At 29.1% G+C, this 22,979-nt stretch overlaps 2 protein-coding genes across 2 annotated transcripts in view; one reads left to right on the top strand and one right to left on the bottom strand.

Annotated features, from left to right (window-relative positions):
• The first annotated feature begins 13,581 nt into the window (after nt 1-13,581).
• On the top strand, nt 13,582-17,374 carry LOC113367032 (testis-expressed protein 47-like). Its single transcript, XM_026608662.1, has 6 exons — nt 13,582-13,656; nt 14,409-14,582; nt 14,676-14,786; nt 16,508-16,672; nt 17,097-17,256; nt 17,316-17,374. The coding sequence occupies exons 1-6, from the start codon at nt 13,582-13,584 to the stop codon at nt 17,372-17,374; spliced, it is 744 nt and encodes a 247-aa protein (XP_026464447.1).
• An 819-nt stretch (nt 17,375-18,193) lies between these two features.
• The window catches only part of LOC113367031 (keratin, type I cytoskeletal 9-like), a 6,267-nt gene continuing 1,481 nt past the window's right edge, over nt 18,194-22,979 (bottom strand). Inside the window, exons 2-6 of the mRNA XM_026608661.1 lie at nt 21,562-21,935; nt 21,013-21,172; nt 20,530-20,720; nt 20,192-20,420; nt 18,194-18,387 (exon numbers count right to left, since the gene is read on the bottom strand). Of these exons, the coding sequence (XP_026464446.1) occupies nt 18,279-18,387; nt 20,192-20,420; nt 20,530-20,720; nt 21,013-21,172; nt 21,562-21,935 (1,063 nt within the window). The 3' untranslated portion in view covers nt 18,194-18,278. The remainder of the gene's footprint in view (nt 18,388-20,191; nt 20,421-20,529; nt 20,721-21,012; nt 21,173-21,561; nt 21,936-22,979) is intronic.

The following is a 22,979-nucleotide window of genomic DNA, read 5'->3' as shown; positions in this document are numbered from 1 at the left end:
TTATGAATTTTGTATATTGGATAATTTTCTATATCATCTATATTCCCTATACATCATCAAAACTTTCCGCTTTATTTCAATATTTTGTGATGGAACATTCGATACATATCACAACTTAAAAACATAATTTGCGTATAATAGTTAAGAAAGTATTAAAGAAAATAAATAAAATTAAATGTATGTATCATATGACTGAACATAAGTTGCAGAAACTTTCCGATATTTGTAGTTAAACGACTTAATCAATTAGAATTGAGATAAACAATTTATGTCTTAAGGATGTGTCCTATTATTCCATACAAGATTTAATGAATTTTTATAAATAAACCACATTTCGTTGACCTATAATACTTTAAGGTGTTCGTTTAGATCAGGGCTTCTTAAACTTTGTCCTTTCCTAAAAACCCTCGTGTTTAGTAAATATTGACAATTCGGTTTGAATGGCCAAAAAAGTATTTGTTGAGATAGGTTCAAAGTGTTTAAGAAGTTCGTGATCTATCTGGATGCTGCCGAACTCTATTGAACACTTGCACTTTGTCGAAGGACCAGATATATTTAGGTGTTGGCTATATCAGACCGTTTGAATAATAAAAATAAAAGATGATAAATAAAAGATGATGAATAACTGTAATTATTGTATTTGAAATAATAAGAATTATAGATGGTTAGATAGTTGAGGTTTGAATTAGATGTTATGGATTTGAATGTTAATTTACGACTGATCTTAACTATATGAAATTTAAGTTGATACTAAATTATATAGATTTTATAATTTTATATATTTTTCTGATTGGCCCATTTTGTGGAATTAAGGACACCCCATTACAATTTTGGAACCAATCAGTGGTTATTACATTTATCAACCGAATTTATCAACCTGGTAGTGCGAATTTCTTGGAAATATAAGGATGATAGGATGATATAGTTAGGGACAGGTGATAAAAATTCTAGGAAAAATGGATTACTGATATGATTACCGATTTTGGGACAGGATGCGTAACAATGAAAGGGATGAAGGTTTATTGTCGCTATCCTGCATGGAGATAATAAAATATAATAATTATACCAGGGTTGGGAATGAAGCGTTAACACCTCGCTACCCCAGAATTTGTCTACGCGACCCCATTTGGGTTCGAGACCCATAGTTTGAGAAGCCCTGGTTTAGATCATAAACTTTATCACTATGCAAAGTTTAATTAAAATCACCAAAAAATTTCAATAATTAATTACCAAGACATGGCTCGGGTGAACTTTGCAAATTCACTAATCAGCACGATTTCCAACTGATACCTTTCGAAAACTTTTTGAATTTTCAAAATCTGTTTAGGATATTTAACGAAAAAGTTGACAAAAATTGCACTAATCTACTAATTATGAAAAACAGCATGGCCTATCGTCGTGCAATTCGAGTTTTATCAAATGAATTTTCAATTTTTAAAATCAGTGCACCTATTTTTGAGAAAACTTTGCTAAAAGGTCAAACTTTGACCCATATTAACACATCATACATACTTCTCTTAATTTTTCGCGTAAAACGATTCAGAATGACTTAAAACGTCTAAAAAATCTAAAACTAGCAAATCTGACAAAAACTTCAACTTCTCCTTCGGGAAGTTAAATAAAATATTTCAGTAATTAAATAAAATCAGTAAATCATCCACTAAACGATTTTCAGTAGATCTAATAAAGTAATCGTCAGTATTTTATTAATTAATCGCAAGTGAGGTTACATTTGTATTCCTATGCCAGAAACCTGAAGCCCTCTTCTTAACAAAAAAAGATTAAAAATAGCAAAAATAATTGAATACTAAATTGAAATATATTTTCTAGAGATTTTGTATGAACAGTAGATACAGCTTTACAAAAAAATCATCCTTCCTTCCTAAATACCGCTTTACTAAAAAAAATCATCCTTCACGAAGTTGATAATTATATTTCAGCAATTAAATAAAATTAGTAGATCATTCACTAAACGATTTTTAGCAAATCTAATAAAGTAATTGTAAGTATTTTATTAATTAATCGCAGGTCAGGTTACATTTATATTTCTATGCTAGAAACCTGAAGCACTGTTCTTATCAAAAAAGGACCAAAAATAACAAAATTTGTTTAATATTAAATTAAAATATATTTTCTAGAGTTTTTGTATAAACACTAAGTACTGGTTTACTAAAAAGCAGTAACCTGAAGCCCGCTTCTCAACAAAAAAAGGATTAAAAATAGCATACTTTGTTGAAGAGTAAATTGAAATATATTTTCTAGAGTTTTTGTATAATCATTAAATACTGAATTACTAAAAAAATCATTGAATTATCATCACCTGAATTAAATTATGTTAATAGTGTTCTGTCCACAGTATTCTAACGTTTTTGGTGATTATTGAAATATATTTGTATGACAGGATTTGGTTGAAAATTTTGGCGAAAATAATGTTTCATTAACATTATTAATTATTTTACAAACTTAGATGTTTGCTATTAATCCATCGTCCATAGCATCATTGGATCTACTTATAATTAATCAGAAACTTCCATTGCTCTTATAATATCTAAAAATTTCTTTTGAAAAAAAAAATTAAAAAAAAGTGTGCAACAAAATTTTTTTTTCCAAAAGCAATTATTTTGGTAAAACAAGTAGAAAGTTTTTTGAATCATTTAACTCTGACGCTTAGTTCTCTCAAAAACAGTCATTTTTTGTACAATTAGCTCGGTATCTCCAAAACGGCTTAACGTCTTTGCCAAAAACTATTCACATCTTCTCCCAATAATTACAAATTGAATGTTTTTAGATCATTAAAATGGATACTTCGTTCTATCAAAAACTCGAATCGTCTTTTTTGCACTCTTTGCTCCGTATCTCCGTAACGGCTGGACCTGCCTCTGCTAAAAACTAATCAGCACATCTCCCTATCTATAGGGATTGAATGTTTTTTGAATGAGTCAAATCGGCTGATCCGTGCGCCCGAAAACGTGGACGAAAAAATGCGGACTACAAAACACGCACAAATCCATTTTTTTGGGGTATGCCAAAATGTTCAGAAACCTTCAAAACGTAAAGATATGCAAAAATTTTCATTTTCGATTTTCGGCCCTACGGGAAGTTAATAATAAAATTTAATTTGCTAATATTAATTTAAAATTATTAAAATTGATGTAGTAATAAATTTAAAATTTCTAATATTTTAGAAGGGAGCTGTATATAAATATTTTAAAATAATATTACGATTCAGTATACTATCATTTGTTATGGTATTTTACGTATTCGTAGTTTATTAAGTGTGATTAATTATCCATAAAATTTATTAATTAATAATATTTACTAATATAACAAAAAATTCAATAAATTTTATAATTGCAACTATCGACAAAAATATTAACTTCAATCATAAAGAAGTAAATTAGTTTAGATTTTGTAAATTATTGTAAAGTATTTGAAAATATATTACATTATAAAAAGTGCTAAATATTAGTGGATTCTTGGTTTTAAATGACACATATTTTAATTTTGTAAATAAGATTCTTTTTTAATAACTAAATTACTTCAACTCTGTAAATGAACAATTTGAACTAAAATATTTTATTTAAAAAAGTTTTAGCATTTTGAGTATGCATCTAAAATTTTTGCACAATATTTTATATTTTTTAATTTTTTAGTTAAAGTTGATAAACTATAAAATAATATATTTTTAAATAAATTTTAAAAGTATTATGTGAGTAATTTTAAAGTAATTGATAATATATGACATTGTATAAAATACTAAATGTTACTATTTGTTTATAAAGCATAAAATCTGTATATTTCAATTTTTTGTGGATAAGACTATTTCATAACAACCAATTTTTTTCAACTCTCTAAACTTACATTTTGAGGTAAAATCTTTTATTATGAGTTTACATTTTGAGGTAAAATCTTTTATTATGAGTATGCATTTTAATAGTTTGGCACCTCTAAAATACATTAAAATTAAGTGTATTTCAATAAACAATTAAAAATAACCGTATTAGGTAAATGATTATAAAATAATTGGTTATATATTACTAATAGTAGTACTTGATAATATAATTTTACAAATATTTTTGTATATATTTTTTAGTTTAAGTGGAATTATGAATTATGAATTTATATGAAATTATAATTTATGTGGATACCAAATATTATTTATGTATTAAATCTCTGAACTATTTTGAAAAACAAATTTGTTTAATTCATTATACGTTTTATGGATATGAGATGTAGGAACTTTAAACCTATTTTTGGCAATTTAAATATTCACTAAAAATTAAATTGCACAGTCACTAAAAATTATATTTTTAATATAAACATTTTTAGTTTGGAAGTTCCTCAAAAAGGAGGAACGAAATGTAGAATGATATAAATGAAATTAAATGAATGTACTATTAAATAAATAATTTTATAAACAAAAAAGAAGGCTTTTAAAGTTAAAAAAAATTAAAATCATAAATATATACATAAATATATAAATAATTTTGTAGCTCACTGTTCTTAGCAAAATCAGGATTTTCATTCAAAATAAAAAACTTTATTAAATAAATACTAAAACTGATACTGAATATACCATTAATTTCATAACTCTAATATATATTTTCACGAACCATTAAATTTAACAGTAGTTATTAAAAATTAATTTAAAATTGAAGTTTTTATGGATACCAATTATTATTTATGTTTAATTCTCTGAACTATTTTAAAAAACAAATTTGTTCAATCTATTACTGCTTGTAGATGAGAAACTGTAAAACTTTTTTTTACAATTTAAATATTCACTAGAAATGAAACTGTACTGTCACTAAAAATTATATTTTTAATATCAAAATTTTTAGTTTGAAAGTTCCTCAAACAAAGAATGAAATAGATAAAATTAAATGAATATTTTTTTGAACAAACAGGAAGGCTTTTAGTTCAAAAAATTAAAATCATAAATATATACATATAAGTAATTTTGAAGTTCACTGTTAAAAATCAGGGTTTTCATTCAAATTTATACTAAAACTTAGCTGAAATTAAATATAACATTGATTTTAGAACTTTATATATATTATATGTGTATTATATTTTCACTAATCATTGAATTTAACAGTGGATATTAAAAACTATTTCTTTCAAAAAAACGATTAAAATAAATGCACGATAAGTTTCAACAATAACACAAATGTATTAGAAGCAATAATTTATCCACAAATTATAAATAAAAGAACAAAAAAAACGTGTTTTAAACAATAGAAAGAGCACATCAACGGCATATTCATCGTAATTCAAAATTAACGTTGAATAACGATGAAAAACGTTCGAAGGCATATTAAAGAATACTATCGACACTTGTTAATTTTTTACTGAATACATTTAAAACTTGGCATTTCAATTCTATATAAAAGCATCAATAAAAATATATGGATATCCTTTTAAGTGTAAAAATGAAAATGAATAAAATATGCTTACCTTGTTATGACAGGAAACCACTGTTATGACACAAAACTCATTGTCTGTTAAAGGTGTTTATTCTAACAGATTTGTAATATCTTGCAAATCTCGTTTAATTCTTCTAAATAACTTTCGAACTGTACATACGACTTTATAGTGCACGCGAGATGCGAGTCGAGTGGCCACTAACAACTGTCAATAAGGCGCCACCGATATGAATATCGGAATATCAGAATATCAGAATACAGAATACTGAATATAGCAAACGAGATAATCTACCTTAGATTTTATTTTACTCGAAACCAACACATGTACGGACTTACAACATATAATCAAGATATCAATATCTTGTAGCTTCTACTATCTCTCATTGAGGACCGGTTTATCAACATTTTTCAATTTGCAAGGATGACGTACGTAAATAGCGTTAACATAAACAAAAAGATGGCGGCAGCATTTAAACACTACAACTTCACCTTTAAATATGACCATCGTTATAATTATAATTGATTTATGGTTTTTGATTAAAAGAAATACATCCCTGGTTCCATTACTGAAAACCTTCCTTCTCTAGTTTTGTGTGAGTTTTGAATATATCTTTGACAAAAGTAATCAGGAATAAAAAACTGCAAATATTTTTATTATTCGAAAAGGTGTTAGTTAACATTCAAAATGGCAACTTGACAATGGCCTAACATCTCTATAGTTCTTCCCATAACTGTATTCACTGTATTATCAATCTGGTTTAATTCTTTGAAAATATGTTTTTATTGCACTTATATTTTATTAACTCATACTTAATTAATAATTTTAAAATATTTGTTTTTTCCATGTTTCATTTTTTTATTACATTGTTGGCACAACTTGTCAAGTCATTTGAACTATTGTGATGCTCAGTGACATAACGATGGCAACCTAACGGTTGTCCTATTTTTATTTGATTGAATGAATTTATTATTGTGATTTCTAATACTGATGAAAGCAATATCAGGAAAAGGCTAATTCTACCTGAAAATATATATTGATATCTATATTTTATAGTCGAACCTGGTATCACTGCTGCTTCACATCTGGCTGGAACAAGGAAGCCCAACTTCTTTGATTTTGATGTGAGTTTTTTTATATAAATCTTTGCTATAATCAGGAACAAGAGGCGACATAAATTTCCATCGTTCGAAAAGTTGTTAAGATTAAAAATGGAAATACGACAATCGCCTAACGTCTCTAGATCTTTCCATTACTGTATGTATTATAATCTTTATTATTTTGGCAATATTGTTCGCCTTTGAATACATGTTTTTATTATATACTTTATTAATTTATGCTTAATTATCATTTAAAAAAATACTACTAATCTCTTTGTTACAGGAATTGTACCACTTAATGTTTACTTATCTATGAAATCGTACCTTCTTTCTTCTTTCATTTTTTTATTAAATTATTTGCAGAACTTATCAAGTCGTATGAGCTATTGTGATGACTTCACAGTGATGACGACAATCTAACAGTTGTTCAGGCTCGATTTGATGAATTTATTCATAGATAAGGATCTATTATTATAAATTCTAATACTGGTGAAACAATATCAAGAACAAACTAATTCCATCTGGAAACATATTGGTATACATATATATTTTCAAATCAAGACCCTAGTGCTTGATACCAGAATGTCTGCAACGGTTATCGAACGAGGAAACCCATTTTCTGTCATCTTCGTGTGAGTTTTTTTTATAAATCTTTGTCATATGAAGAACAAGAAACTATATTAAAACTTGAATATATGTTTTAATACACTTATATTTCATTAACATATACCTAATTGGTAATTAAAAATATATTACTGATGTTTTTCCTCCTTTTCTTCTTTAATTTTTTTATTATATTATTGGCAGAACTTATTATATGTCATATTATAATTATAAGCTATTGTAATGACTTCTCACAGTGACATCCCTTAACAGTAGTGCTGGTTCGATTTGATGAAGTTATTGCAAATTTTAATGGTGTTGAAGCAATGCCATTAAATAGCTAATTCCACCAGGATATATATTGCTATCTATATTTTGAAGTCAAAACCAGTGGTGTTGTGCTAATATTTTTTTTGCCGGAACGCTAAAATTTAAAATCCGGTTCATAAACCGGTTCAAAAAATTTGATATATTTCGATAAGAACTCACAAATCTAATATATTGACTTTTTATATAATTAACTTTATTATACACAGCTAGTCTATACATTAAATTGTACAAGTATGAGGGAATCATTGAGTACATAATTTATATTCTTCAATGACATTAATTATATTTGTTCTGGTATTATTTGTATTCATTAATACCTACATGTATTTATTATGATATAAACGTACTCAAGATTTATTACAATACTTTATAAGACTTATCTTAATAATATGATAGATAATCTATTACCTATCATACTATACTATCATATATTATTGTATATCATATATAGATATCTATTATCTATCATACCGTGAGATACCTATACCGTCATTAACTTATTATATACCCTACTCAAGATTTATTACAATACTTTATAAGACTTATCTTAGTAATATGATAGATAATCTATTACCTATCATACTATACTATCATATATTATTGCATATCATATATAGATATCTATTATCTATCATACCGTGAGATACCTATACCGTCATTAACTTATTATATACCCTACATACCTTTTACTTCTTATAAATACTACTGTCTAATTTATATATTCTATTAATAATATGATAGATAACCTATTACTTATCATATTATACTATATTATTGTATATCATATATAGATATCTATTATCTATCATACCGTGAGATATCTATACCGTCATTAACTTATTATATACCTACAGACCTTTTACTTCTTACTTTATATATTCACCTATATTATATAGGTTTACCTTACGCCCTATGTATTATCTCTACCTATCTATTGCCTATACCGGGAATTGAACCCGGGACCTCCGCGTGGAAGTCGCGCACCTTAACCACTACCCTATCGGGTACCCCCACTAATAATATAATATGGGACGCACTGTTGTTTCCGCGGGTCATTTTCTAATTAATTAGATAATTAATACTAAGGTGGCGCGACGACACGCGAAAAAAGACGGTTGATTGTAGCGTTACGGTGGTGTAGTGGATAAGGTCGTCGCGTGCCACGCGGCGGACCCGGGTTCGAATCTCGGTAGGGTTAATGTAGCGTGTAAGGGAAATTATAGGTAATAGGATATATAGTAGATATAGGTTAGGTGTATTCGGTATACAATGTAGGGATTTGAGAGTATATAATGAAATATAGCGTATGGTACAGATGTAAGGCGTGTAGTATAGAATGCAACGTATAGGCACACGTAAGGCTATAAAAATACATGAATAGAAACCTATGATGTAGATGTTAGCGTATAAGAAATGCGAATGAATGTAAGATTCAATTTATAAATATTATTTTTTCTATAAGAAGTTCATACACCTCAATTTGTTACTAAATTAAAAACGACTTTGATAAAACCAGTGGTTTTGTGCTAATATTTTTTTGCCGGAACGCTAAAATTTAAAAACCGGTTCTAAAACCGATTTTCATGTTTTTCCAGTTCCGTTCAAAAAGGAAAGAAACAAAAATTATTACAAAACCCATTTTGTGCACATATATGTATGTTTATTACAATAATAACATTTAATAAAAATTAGTTGAATAATAACGTATAAAATTTACTTATTAAATCATTTTCTGTATGTAGCGATGTTTTTATATTTTTTCTTGCCGGAACGCGTTCCGGCTCAAAAATGATTTGCCGGAACGACGTTCCGGCGCTTTCCGGCTCGACAACACCACTGGTCAAAACTGATACCCTACTGCTTGACACCAGGATGTCTGCAGCACCTATCGAACGAGGAAAGCCATCTTTCATCTTCATGTGAGTTTTTCATAAATCTTTGTCATTATTAGGATCAAAAGACTATATATATTTTAATTATTCGAAAACTTAGTAAGATTAAAATGGCAACATGAGAATCGCCTAAGTTCTACTCATAACTGCGTATGTATTATGAACTTTGTTAGTTTAATGTTGTTCACAAAATCTGGTTTAAAACTTTATGAATATATGTTTTACACCTATACTTTATTAACATATTCCTAATCAATTAATATTTTAAAATGTACCACTGATATCTAAGTTTATTCCTTCTTTCTTCTTTAATTTTGATTATAATAAGTATAATAAGTCTCCTAATAGTTGTCCTGGTTCGATTTGATGAATTTATTATTGCAAATTGTAATACTGGTGAAGCAATGACAAGAAAGAACTCATTCCACATGGAAACATATTAGTATCTATATTATCAAGTCAAAACTCTGATACTCTACTGCTTGACACCAGGATGTCTGCAACGGCTAACGAGGAAACTCATTTTCTTTCATCTTAATGTGAGTTTTTTTTATAAATCTTTGCCATTATTAGGATCAAAAGACTATATATATTTTCATTATTCGAAAACTTAGTAAGATTAAAAATAGCAACATGAGAATTATCTAACATTAGTTCTTCTCATAACTGCGTATGTATTATCAACTTTGATAGTTCAATGATGTTCACCAAATCTAGTTTAAAACTTTGAGTATATGTTTTATTATACTTATACTTCATTAACATATGCTTAATTGATATTTTAAAAATATACCACCGATCTCTTCGTTACTGAGATTGTTCCTTTTCTCTTCTTTAATTTTTTTCTATTGAATTATTGGCAGATCTCATATGAGCTATTGTGATGACTTCTTAGTGACATCTCCTAACTGCTGTGCTGGTTCGATTTGATGATGAAGCAATGCCAGGAAATGACTAATTCTATCTGGAAACATATTGCTATCTATATTTTCAAGTCATAACTGATGTAACTACTGCTTGACATCAGGCTGTCTGAAGCAAGCTAGGATAGGTTTGCTCATGTGGGACCGACGGGGTTGCCCATCTTTTTTTATCCTCATGTGAGTACTTTTATATATATTTGCTATAATCAAGAACAAGTGATTATATGTAATTCTTCAATCAAAAAGTTGTTAAAGTTAAAAACATCATACGTAAAATCACATTTTATTAAAATATCCTTAATTAAGGTTTCAGGATAAAAATATGCTCCTGATGTATCCGTTACCCTAGACGATATCTAATAATAATCATTTCTGAGATACTTATTCTTTCTTGTGATTTTTTAATCCTTCTCTGCTATACAGGAGACTAGATGTGCAAATTTACATCAATCCAAAGGATGTTAAGATTATAATAATGATCATTTCTGAGATACTTCCTTCTTGTGATTTTTTAATCCTTCTCTGCTATACAGGAGACAAGATGTGCATATTTACATCAATCCAAAAGATGTTGAGATTATAATAATGATCATTTCTGAGATACTTCCTTCTTGTGATTTTTTAATCCTTCTCTGCTATACAGGAGACAAGATGTGCAAATTTACATCAATCCAAAGGATGTTAAGATTATAATAATGATCATTTCTGAGATACTTCCTTCTTGTGATTTTTTAATCCTTCTCTGCTATACAGGAGATAAGATGTGCATATTCACATTAATCCAAAAGATGTTAAGATTATAATAATGATCATTTCTGAGATACTTCTTTCTTGTAAATTTTTAATCCTTTTCTGCTATACGGGGGACAAGATGTGCATATTTACATCAATCAAAAATATGTTAAGATTAAAAATAAAATAGATGAGAACTCTTCTACTAACTGTATGGTATCTGTTATTTCAATATTATCTACCAAATGTGATATCAAAAAACTTTGAACATATAATGTTTATTGTGCATTATATTTTATATAAAACATTTGAGTATTTCAAATACTATGTTGCTCTTATTTGCAGTAGACTTGGTTAATAATGTTTCTAATATTGTAATACAAAATGTTAGGTATTTTCAGTTTCATTTATATGATTAGAATATATGTTAATGATATATTTCAATTACTAGATGTCCAAATTTTTACATCATTTAGCAAACAGTGGATCTAAGCTTCGACGCATCAAACATATCATTATTCAAAAATGCTGTCTATTGATTGTCCAATAAGATGCCAATAAGCTGACACGTTTTTAAGTAAAAGGTTCACCTTTACTTTAAAATTACCTTAACCCAAATACGATTTTTGAATACAGGACTATTGACTTATATTCTGCATAATTTTTACATATGCGCTCTGAATATATAAATGTTAAATCAATGAAAGGTTGTAAATACGCAATGTATTTATTAGTAATAAAAACGGAACATGTGAGATGATGAGTAACACTGAATAAATTGTTAATTTCAATGAAACAACTACAATGGGTTTGGCGTAGACAAGATTATGCTGTGTAAGGGATACTTAATTACCTTCTACGAATTTAGAATGAATCAAATTATCAGATATTTTATAGAGATTTTAATAATGTGTTCACATTTCGTGTAATTTTTTTGGGTTCCGTACTAAGATTTTTAATTACGGTACGGGAAGTTCCAGCAATTTGCCTTAAGGCACGATGCTATGTACCCCACTAGTATATGCGCAATTATCGGCAACAATGGTGTCATCGGTGGTTCCAACAGCTGATAGGACAAAACTAAATAAATTGTTTTAGTAACTTTTTAACAAGTTTCAATGTAAGTTTCTAGTCATCATGCATTAAAAATGGGGACCTTCAGTTGACCTCCTAGCTATGTGCAGAAACCACCTCTGATGTGACTCTGGAAATCGATAAATAGTCAAACTTTATGTTTAAACAAAAACGATTTTTTGGCCTTTGCTTTGTTTTTTTTAACTTTCCGAAGGAGAAGCTTATGTTTTCGTCGGTTTAATGTTTCATCGAGATTTAAGTGAGTATAAGAGCAAAATTTTGACCTTTGAACCGATGTCAAAACTTTAAAAGTTTAATTTTTATAAATTTAAGAGCTGTTTCTTTATAACTTTAAGTTTCTTTTATAACTATTAGATGAAAGCGAAATAACTGAACTGATTTTGAAAATTTTGTAACTTATCGAAAGATAAAAATTGGGAATCATCTGATTAGTTTTTGTCAAAGATAGGACAAGTTGTTTCTCCGTAATTAATTGATAAACTTTTGTTTGACAATTTTCATTAAACTTTGTATATTGATGTCTAATGATCTAAACGAACATACTGAAATATTATATAGGCCTTTGAAAAGTGGTTGCATTTTAAAAAGTCCTCAACATTTGAAATAATAATGATAATAATATAGAATTACACATTGTAACTTTGCAAATAATGCAAGAATAACGCTTTGATTAGTTTTTAGTAAAAACATAAAAAATATTTTCGAAATAAACATTTGAAAATTTTATTTATAAGTAATCATCTTATTGGTTATGTCTTTTATAACATGTATCAAAAAATTTAATATAACTTGCCTCAAGGCAAAATTCCACCTCCAGCAAGTTTTATTTGCCTTGCCAGCACTTTATATTTATTTATTTGTTACCGTTTTAATATTTTTCAAACACTTTCCATACCTTTACATTAATTTTTCTAATATTTTTTATTTGTTTTGTTTCCTCAAGCTTAAATGTTTTTAATATTTTTCATCTTGTATGTTTCTGATTTTTTAGATCATGAATATAATTTGTAAATATTATAACCGGTAAATAACACAAATTATGTTTTATTTTAAAATATTCATTAAAATGTTATTTATTTTGCAGATTCCATCAACAAATATAAAAATCATGCCATTTCTTCCATTTATTTGAAACCTAAAGTAGGTAATTATGTTGTTTAAAAGTAAATAGATTTTATCTATTGGTTCCAAGGTTTCAAGAAAATATCGGAAATTAATGATTAAGCGTTATCGTTTCTGCGATGAACAAATAAACGTGAAAATGATTTTTCGAATCATTTTTCTTTACAAAATAAATAAGTAATGCATTTCGATTGGAAACAAAATTAAATTGTATTCCATAACGATCATAATATGGTGTCATGGAAACGGAAAATATATTCGGCCATTATCAAATAAATAACAATTGACAACACTTATATGTGATCGATTCCTGAATTTCATCACATTTGTTTTAAAATATTTTTGTAAATTTATATTAAGATGCAAACAGACATTAGTAAAAATAGAAGATCACTGTATAATGTGGTTTTGGAAAACTTGACAGAGGCCCAACGGGTTTGTACAAGTTTTTTTATAATATGATAATTTTTAAATAATCTTATATCAAATGTTTAACTTCTATAGTATATAATTACATAATTCAAAATAAGATATATAAAATTATTATATTTAAATTCTTTATTTAGAGTCTAATGTACACCTCATATTTCGAAAGAATAATAACTAAATAATTTTTCGAAGGAGAAGTTCATGTTTTCGCCAGAAAATCAGACTCGCTCTTAGCTTATTTTCTCTTGAAAAAAAAATGAAAAAAAATGTCTGTGTATGAGTGTACATGTATGTGAGCCAAAATTTGACCAGTTTTCTCAAAACCGGCTGAACCAATTCCAAAAATTTAAAAGTCATTCGATGTGACTCAATCGCTCTTTCTCCTTAAATAGCAAAAAAAGGGTAAATATTTTTGCCCACGTTTTATTCAAAAATCCCGAACCGAATTATAAGCATAAGAATCTAAAGACTGTTCTAAAAATATGGTGGAAGTCGTGGTGATTAGCTTTTGATGAAGATCAGTCATTTATTGTTGAAAATGTTTTTGACGATTTTGATGAAACTTTGGGATGGTAGATTTATTTCATAGTGGTAAAGAACATACTAAAATATAACGTATCTACGATGAATGGAGAAAACTGCAAAGAATTCTTTTGCTTAGGTTCATATAAAAATCCAATGTCACCCATTACATATAATTAAGTTGCATTTATAAATAATATTTTAGGCAAATTCATTAAATTTAATTTATTTTCCAGAATACTCCTTTACATCGAATGTTTTACGCCGCAGAGCACTTCTTAACCGATGATCGAAAGAAACTGAAAGAATTAGTCGAAGAAACTATTGATGCCTTCAACAGAGGCTACAACGACGACGTTTTGACCGGTCTGTTTCTGCACTATGAAAACCACTTTGTGCATATGGTTGAGGTAAAATAACACAAAAAATAGAATATGACAATGATAAAGTTTTGTACGTTAAGGAAGCAAGAAATTATTCAAATAATATATTCCTTGTGAAAGGGAAGCGAAGAAGGAATAACAAAACACTTGGAACTGCTGATGAAGACGAATGAGAAAAGTGAGTTTATTGGAAAGGCCAAGATCCTAATGTTCTATCACCATATAACACAGGTTAATAAAGGATATTTGTACATAATTAATTATTACACTAATTGTAAGTATCATAGCTTTTGTTGCATCTAGGAATTTCGTTGTAATGATTTTGCTTGGCAACAATAAATATTTAATTCAATAGTTTCCAACGTTCGCAGTGTTTCGCCACCTAATTTTTCTTGGCAAGGGAGGTTGACAAAACAAACATGAAATATCACGTGAAGGGGTATAGTAAAATATAACGTGTATTTGTTTTTAACCTGTATTTAAAAAAAAACACTTAAAAAAATTCCAAAAATTTCGGAATTTTTTAGGTGCTAAAATACGTATTATCACTTCACTCAATAAGTTCGTAGAATAACTAAGAAAAACTCATTTTTTTGTTAAAATTCTTTTTTCTTATTCAATATAGTTTTCTTCGAAAACGATATACCAATTATAGCGACCTTCGAACTTTTCGAAACCATTTTTGTAGTACGATTTGTACTTAGCACAAAATTCGGCCATCGTCTCATAATTTGGCAAAAATTTCTTCAGAGCGAGCATCCTTTTGAGATCTGAGAACTGGATATGGTCGCTAGGGAATCTAGAGAATATAGTGAGTGGAAAAGCGATTCGGAGCCTAATTCATGTTTTTTTGGCCACTGTTAGTACGAATTTGTGACTTGGTGAGTTATCCTGATGGAGCAGCACGGTTTTCTTTCTCAAATGGGGTATTTTTACGATTTTGATCTTCAAATGTTTCAATAACGTTATACAATAGCCACTGTTGATGGTCCAGCCTTTCGCAAGATAGTTGAAGAAGATCATTAATTGTGAATCCCAAAAAAGCTGATGCCGTAACCTTACCAGCTGATTGTTTGCATTTTTTTGGTCGTCGTGTCTAGTCCACTCGGCTAGCTGTCTATTTGACTCCGGAATATAGTGTTGAAGCCAGGTCATATCCATGGTGACATATTGATGCAAAAACTCGATTAAACAGCTCCAAATACTCTTACGAAACATCAACACGTAATACTTTTGGTCAAATGTGAGTTTGTGCGGCACTCATTTAGCACAGAGGTTTTTCATATTCAAATATTTGTGAACGATATGTCCAACAGGTTCCATTCATATCTGAAGGGTGTCAGCTATATCAGACTTTTTACTTTTCGGTTTTCCAAAACGTTTCGGTAGACTTTTTTGGTATTTTCCAGTGTAACCACCTCTATTGACCTTCCAGAACGTTCAGCATCGTCAATGTCTGTATGGAATAAAATCAGCAAACGACTTCTCCACCATTCGTCTCGATTTGGGACAGTCCAGATAACACTTATCAAGCGATACTTTTGCAGCAATGGTATTGTTACCCATCAAAAAGCAATGATGAATCCCACGAAATTGCTTTGAATTCAGGGTTTCGAAAAAATCTAAAGTAGCGTCACTTGAACCTCCGTAACTTGTAAACTAATCGTCGGATTGTCATGAAATTTGGACATATATCTTCCTAAAGTTGTTGCCTCCTACAAATCTTATGGATTATTACATAGCTACATCATCTATGTGTTATCCTACGGACTTATTGAGTGACGTTATATGTTCGTTAGTGGAGTGAGGGCAATTCTAAATAACACCACGTATCACTAATCGGAAGGGAGGGTCAAAAATCCCTAAAAATCCAGTACGTGATTAATGGACGGTCATCCCCATAAATACTCTAATTCATAACAAGTTAATTCCATAAATAATATATTTTTTAGCGATTTTTTCCACGATGGATATCAGTTGCCGGTAGACCACCTACACTTATCGCAAAACCAAATCCTTCCTGCGATACAGAACAACTTGGAAATCACGTCCTGACCGTATTTTCGAAAATGTACAATCTAGCTGGATATTTTCGGGAATGTCTCGAAAAGTCTGCAGTAAGTTGATAGTAGATCGAAATATCGAAATTATATGATATATTGATCAAGTAAATCAAGTTTTTATACACATCGGGACATTCGTGCAACTAACTTTTCTTTTTCAAGTAAAATGTTATTTACACCTAGTGTTATGATTGGTATGTATCAGTGTTTACTTTATAACAAACAAACATTTTTTTGATAGAATTAGATAAATAATTACTTACATAGTGGTTTTTCTAAAGTAAAAGTTTTAATACTTTATTCATTATAATTAAATTTTATATCAAAATAATTTACAGTATAACGCCATTAAACAATATAAAAATTTCGAACTATTATACAGTAAATAGTGATTCAAGAAATATCCTAGAAATTCAATTAATAGCAAACACCCAATTTTACTATAAAATACTTAGAAATTTATTTATCCATTATCCAGGAAGAATTAAGAGACGCAATTAGTACCGTATCAGAAAAATGTTCTTCATTTTTGCCAGAAATAGTATTGATAGAATTTTTATTGGATCATGACGATATTCCTGAACTGAGAGAGCATGCAGGGCTCTATAAAATAATAGATTTTCCGAAGTCTTTCGAAGGTAATAATTTTCCTCTTGGATTTTCTTCGCATATAAATTATATGTAATTATTATTACAGAATCTGTGTGGCCTATTCCAACTGACTTTGTGCCATATAATGTATTTGAAGGACAATGAAATAAAAAATCAACAAAGTGAAGAGGTGGTAAAAGTCTCGATTCTGCAAGCATTAATTCTTAAATAAAATTTCTTTTAAGTATCATTATTTTATATTATTTAAAGTTCCAAATTTAATTAAATATTTTTGATTCCACCAATTATTTTTAACTGTAGTTGTTAGTGGAGTAGCAATTTTCCTTGGCAAGTTGCATGGACTTATAATAACCTTAATAAAAATTCAGAATTAGCTATTTAGATACAATTTTCAACTGTTTATTTAGAAAATAAATTTTTAAGAGTTAATCGAAGTTATTTTCAAAATTGATGTTTTTCAAATAGGGATATAATTATTGTACTGCACAACACGCCCTTGTATGCCTCAAAAAGCGCGGCTCATTATTAGAAACGCTAATGATTTTTTAGATAATAAAAAAATCACCACAATTAAAAAAGAAACCCCTGTCCGTGTACAAACTGATATCTTGCTATTGGTTTCTAAATTTTCAATCTTGCACTTTTCTGCTAAATTTAAAGAAACGGCTCGGCCGATAGTCTCGCAAACATAATCAACGCGATTTTTTTTTTATCGAGTTTCATCAGGTTTTTGAAAACCGCTTACATAAACACATGCACACATACTGGTTGCAATTTTGTTCTCAAATCATTCAAAATTAATTTGAATTGATTTGAACTAAGAAAACAAAATTAACAAGTCCGCAAAAACTAACTTCTTCGAAGTTAATAACAAAGTGTCTCTTATATTAGGTTTATTGAATATTCTTACATTCTTATTTTTATTCTGTTTAATATCTTACACTAAAACTTCAATCTCTCTGTTTAACTGTACACTTAAATAACAAGAAATAAACTAAATTATATAAACTGAGTAAGCCCGATAAATTAATTCTCTTATATATATTTTTTAATATTTCCTTATTGAAGACATACTGTATCTGTCACCATATGTGTTGGAACTTCCCATAATGGAATTTGGTGAAACACCAGGTGGATATAACGGTGCACGCGACCATCTGAAACAAAAAGTATGACTAGGATTGTGTTTATTGTACACTTTTATGGTCCACTAGCATTTACTTTGCTCTAATTATTTTATATGAATAATTTATCAAAACATGCAAACAATACACTAAAATTATATGAAAAACCTCCCAAAAAACAAACAAACAAGTTCTAATTACATCTAAAAAAATATTGCTACTATAAATTAGTTTTGTGTATGATAAAATAAGTTTGTTTAAATGATTCGTTACGCAATTGGAAATTTTAAATAGGATTTAAGGGTATTAAAATGCAGTATTAATATAGCATTAAGAGCAGCAAAAAATATCTGGCAAATATTAGATTCAGAGATTAGGAAAAGACAAACTGCTAATATCATGTTGAAATGGACCACTAAGTTTCAAATTATATATAATAGTTTAAATACATGAAGACTATATACTTCAAGTAATTTTTCTAAGAAATACTAAACCCCGCGTTAGAATTATCTTATAAAATACTTTATTCAATTAAATTTGAAAAATAATGTATCGACCACTGAATACTTAAATTTGAACAATTTATCACAGAAACTATTGTTGAAAATGATTAGAATTCATGCAAATTCTTGTGTATTCATGTGATGTGCAAATAATGCTGTATGATAAAATCTTAACCTTCCGCTAGTCCGCATGGGTAAAACTTATTTTTAACGAATAGGATCGTATATGTGGATATTTATTTAAAAAACGGATATAAGTGATTATCTATTTTTGATACATCTTTTTTAAGGCAATCTGAACATCTAAAAGAATAATATTCAGAATTTTTTTAAGACGATGCATTGGGAATGAATGACGGTAAAGTTTATTATTCGTGCAGACTAAGAGTCCGTGTGCATGTAGCGGAAGGTCAATATTGAATCTTATCGCCTTTGTGGAATAAATTACATTTACTTTAACATCAACATATATGTTTCCTCTATGTGTACTACATTTTGCGTAATAAAAGCTCGCAAAATCAAACTGTATTAGTATATTAAATAACATTGCAACTAAGACAAAAATATTAAGGTATGTTTATACACATATATACAAAGTATGTATACACACATACAAAGTACCTGTTAGTTCTTTGTTCTTTTTACTTGAATGATTGAAATAGAATTGTGCATAAAAATCAAATTTAATGAATTTTATTTACTATGTTCATTAATTCACAATACATTTCATTAATTTGAAAATATCGAACATAATAAATGGAACAAGCTTTAACAAGTTTGAAGACATTGGGAGATATATAAGCAGGTGTATCAATGTAGGATGAATGAATGTCATAGCATGTAAAATGTACTGTTTAAGAACTTCCATTAATATCCATAAATTCTACAACTTATGAAATGAGAGTTTATAGCAGAATGTGATGTTATCAGCAGCAATATCACAAAAAAATGTATAAGATATCTCCCAAAAACGCACTGAAGGTTAGATGAACAACATAATATAAACATCAAAAGATTATTAAGACATGTATAACAATATTATAGTTCACCAAAGAAAACAGAGTTTGAATTTAAATAAGCATGTATCTCAGATTTAAAATACAATTAATTATACTCACATAGAACACAAAATTCATTAAAAATAAACTACAACTTAATAATAACTACTTTTCTGGTATGACGACACTTGTCTCTGAACATTGTTATTTCGTGCCTGGGGCATCGTCTTACTGAGATAGTCCCTGGTGAAGGTATTAACAGTTACATTACCCTTGCCAGCCATACCGCTGACCGGATGGCCTTGTTTGTAAATGCTGACATATCTCTCTTCATACCTGTCATTTGAGGATGAATTGTCCACTTGGCGCCATGTAGATGATTGATTTTGGGATGAAGGTTTTGATCGAGAATCATTTGCCCATGGATTATTTGTAACCATATTCTGACCAGAGCCCATGCCTGACCCCGAAGAGCTCATCCCACCACTGCCATAAGGCTTTGAAGAAGATGATCCACCCCCAGAGTGCCATGATGAATTGGGTCGATCTATATAACGCCCATTATCTACACAAGTAAATTATTTCAGTAATTAATTACTTAATTCTATATTTGGTAAAACTGACTTTAGTCAGATTGGCATATTTGCTAGGAATATTGCATATTCACTCTGTACCTTTCATACTACTATCAACATATCGGCGTTCTCTGCTATTGCCGCGAACTGCCATTTTTCCTCCTGAAGAAGATCTGTGATCAGGAGTCTCTACAGGTCTTCGGCCTGCATCTCTGTCCCCTCCACCACCCCTGTAAGACATGCCTGATCCGCGATCGGAAGGTCTATCGGCTGAACGATCGGCATAACGACTACAAGTAAAAAGTATTCATGAATAGTTTTATATGGCACCTCAATATATGTGCTCTAACTGATGGTGAGTTAAACTCGATTCAAGAAAGTATATTATACACTGTAACCAGTGCTCAAAAGAGCAATTTCATCTTCACATCTAATTTTTCATATTTATTGCCAAGTAAAGATATCTTGCTCCATATGAAGAAGTTAAAAAGAAAGGAAAGAGTAGTTAGAAAGAAAATTAAAAAGGAAGAGTTCGAAATTATAAAGTATTACTTAAAATTGCACGATATTAATTTTAATTACCTAGAATCCTTTGAACGTGATGATTGCATAGGTCCACCAGAACCTGAATCTTGTCTTGAATTTATATCAGAGTTATCCCTGCCACGATCATCATAATTTTGGCCTGGATATTTCATAAGATTTCCTTGATGAGATGATGAATGACCTGAAACAGTTTTATCTACAAAATATATGAAACAATAAAATGATAACAGTCAAAAGTTTTAAAATGTCGAATGATTAGTACAAAAGTTAAAACTAACCAAAAACCATACCCCAAGATGCAAAAAATCAAAATAATATATGAACATTCAAGAAAATGAAATTATGTATTATTATACTATAAATATGAAAAAAAAATTTTGTGAAAAACATTTCATGAGTTTTAGAGAATGATTGCAAAAAAAAAAATAGTGACCTGAAAATAGTGATATTTAAAATAAATTAAAGATTTTCAATATACATGCAATATAAATATGAAACTAAAATTTTTAGTTTTTTTGATAGCAAATTAAAACAAATAAATATGAAATAAATATGAAAAAAAAAAGCATGATGCATGATTATTACCGGACTTACTGGGATGCATCATATGTCCACCACTTCCACTAGAGTGCCTGGGCATTATATCAAAGTCAGAGCCGCGTTTAAAATCACCACCAGCGCCCCGAGCATCGTTCTTTCGTATGTCATCGCGCTTTCCGCCGTAGTCTCGCTTTTTAGATGACATTAAATCGCTAGATTCTCCGTAATTTCCTGCCCCTGATCTACTTTGTCCCGGGCCCCCAACATTGGTGGACACTTGATCAAATCGCGGTGGTGGTGGTGGTGGTTCCATTCTGCGCTCGCCCAAAGTTGGACGCTTTCGATCGTCGTGACCGGGAGGGTATGGATCACGACGGTCTAATGCTGATCGTTTAGCGGCCATTCGAGCCTCTTCTATCCTGCAAAATAAGTATTACAGATATTTGTATTACAATGATATTTTCATTAATACTTTTGCAGAAAATCTAAGAAGTTGTTTGAAGTAAAACTTCTTTAGGCGCGACTAGGGTGTAAACGCGTACAAACACTAGCAGTCAATGAATGTATGTTAATTTTGATTACATGAAATTCTTCAAACACATTACATGATGAGTGAAGTTGCGAAAACAATATTTGTTTAAGTGTTATTTAACATAATCCACTGTGTGAACGAATATAAAAAATTATTAATCAGCAATTACTTAAATAAAGTAAGGTTCATTTCTAAATGCTAATTACAATATCAAACCGATCATGTCATATTTGAAGTATGACCAATTACATTATTGTTTTAAGTATTATACATATTTCAATGCTATTATAATTTATGATTTATCATTATATAAATGTGTATAGTGGTTGACACTAATAATGTGTAATCATGAGTGTTACCATTTACTAATAAACATTATTCAAAATTTTATATGATGTATTTATTTTTACTTAAATACTAGCAAATAAGTTTTACTTCAATCGCGTGTGAACCTTACGCGCACTCTTCTTTTTATATATCTGATATAATACAGATAATTTAATTGTATTTGCAAAAATAGCGACTATTTTCATTAAATTTTCGTCATCGAATCTAGCCCGTGCGGTCATATAATTATTAGCATCTAGAAAAATGAAAAACTGCCTAAACTATGGACTAAGTGTTTAGATAATCTGTTCTTAGTACTTATCTAAATTACATGTCTGAACATGCCCTAGTTTAAAATATCTGTTTTATTTATCTGTGTTCATATAATCTGTTGATTATATTTTTATTACAATATGATTTTTTGCCCTAGAACAAAAATCCAGAACAAAACAGAGGAGAAAAATAATTACTCCAGAAATAATTTGAAGAGAATAAAATTCTAATACAGAAATCTTATGGCATATTTGTTGCCTTCATTCGAGGCATACTCAATATGGGCAAACATACTTACTAAATATGACAAGAACAAATTTGCTAATGTTCT

The sequence above is a fragment of the Ctenocephalides felis genome, unplaced genomic scaffold, assembly GCF_003426905.1.
Source record: "Ctenocephalides felis isolate EL2017-DRISC unplaced genomic scaffold, ASM342690v1 CF-g0.4_SCAFFOLD_01170, whole genome shotgun sequence".
Classification (NCBI taxonomy): Eukaryota; Metazoa; Arthropoda; class Insecta; order Siphonaptera; family Pulicidae; genus Ctenocephalides; species Ctenocephalides felis.
Note: the sequence above shows the minus strand (reverse complement) of the source record. Positions and strands in the feature narration are given on the sequence as shown.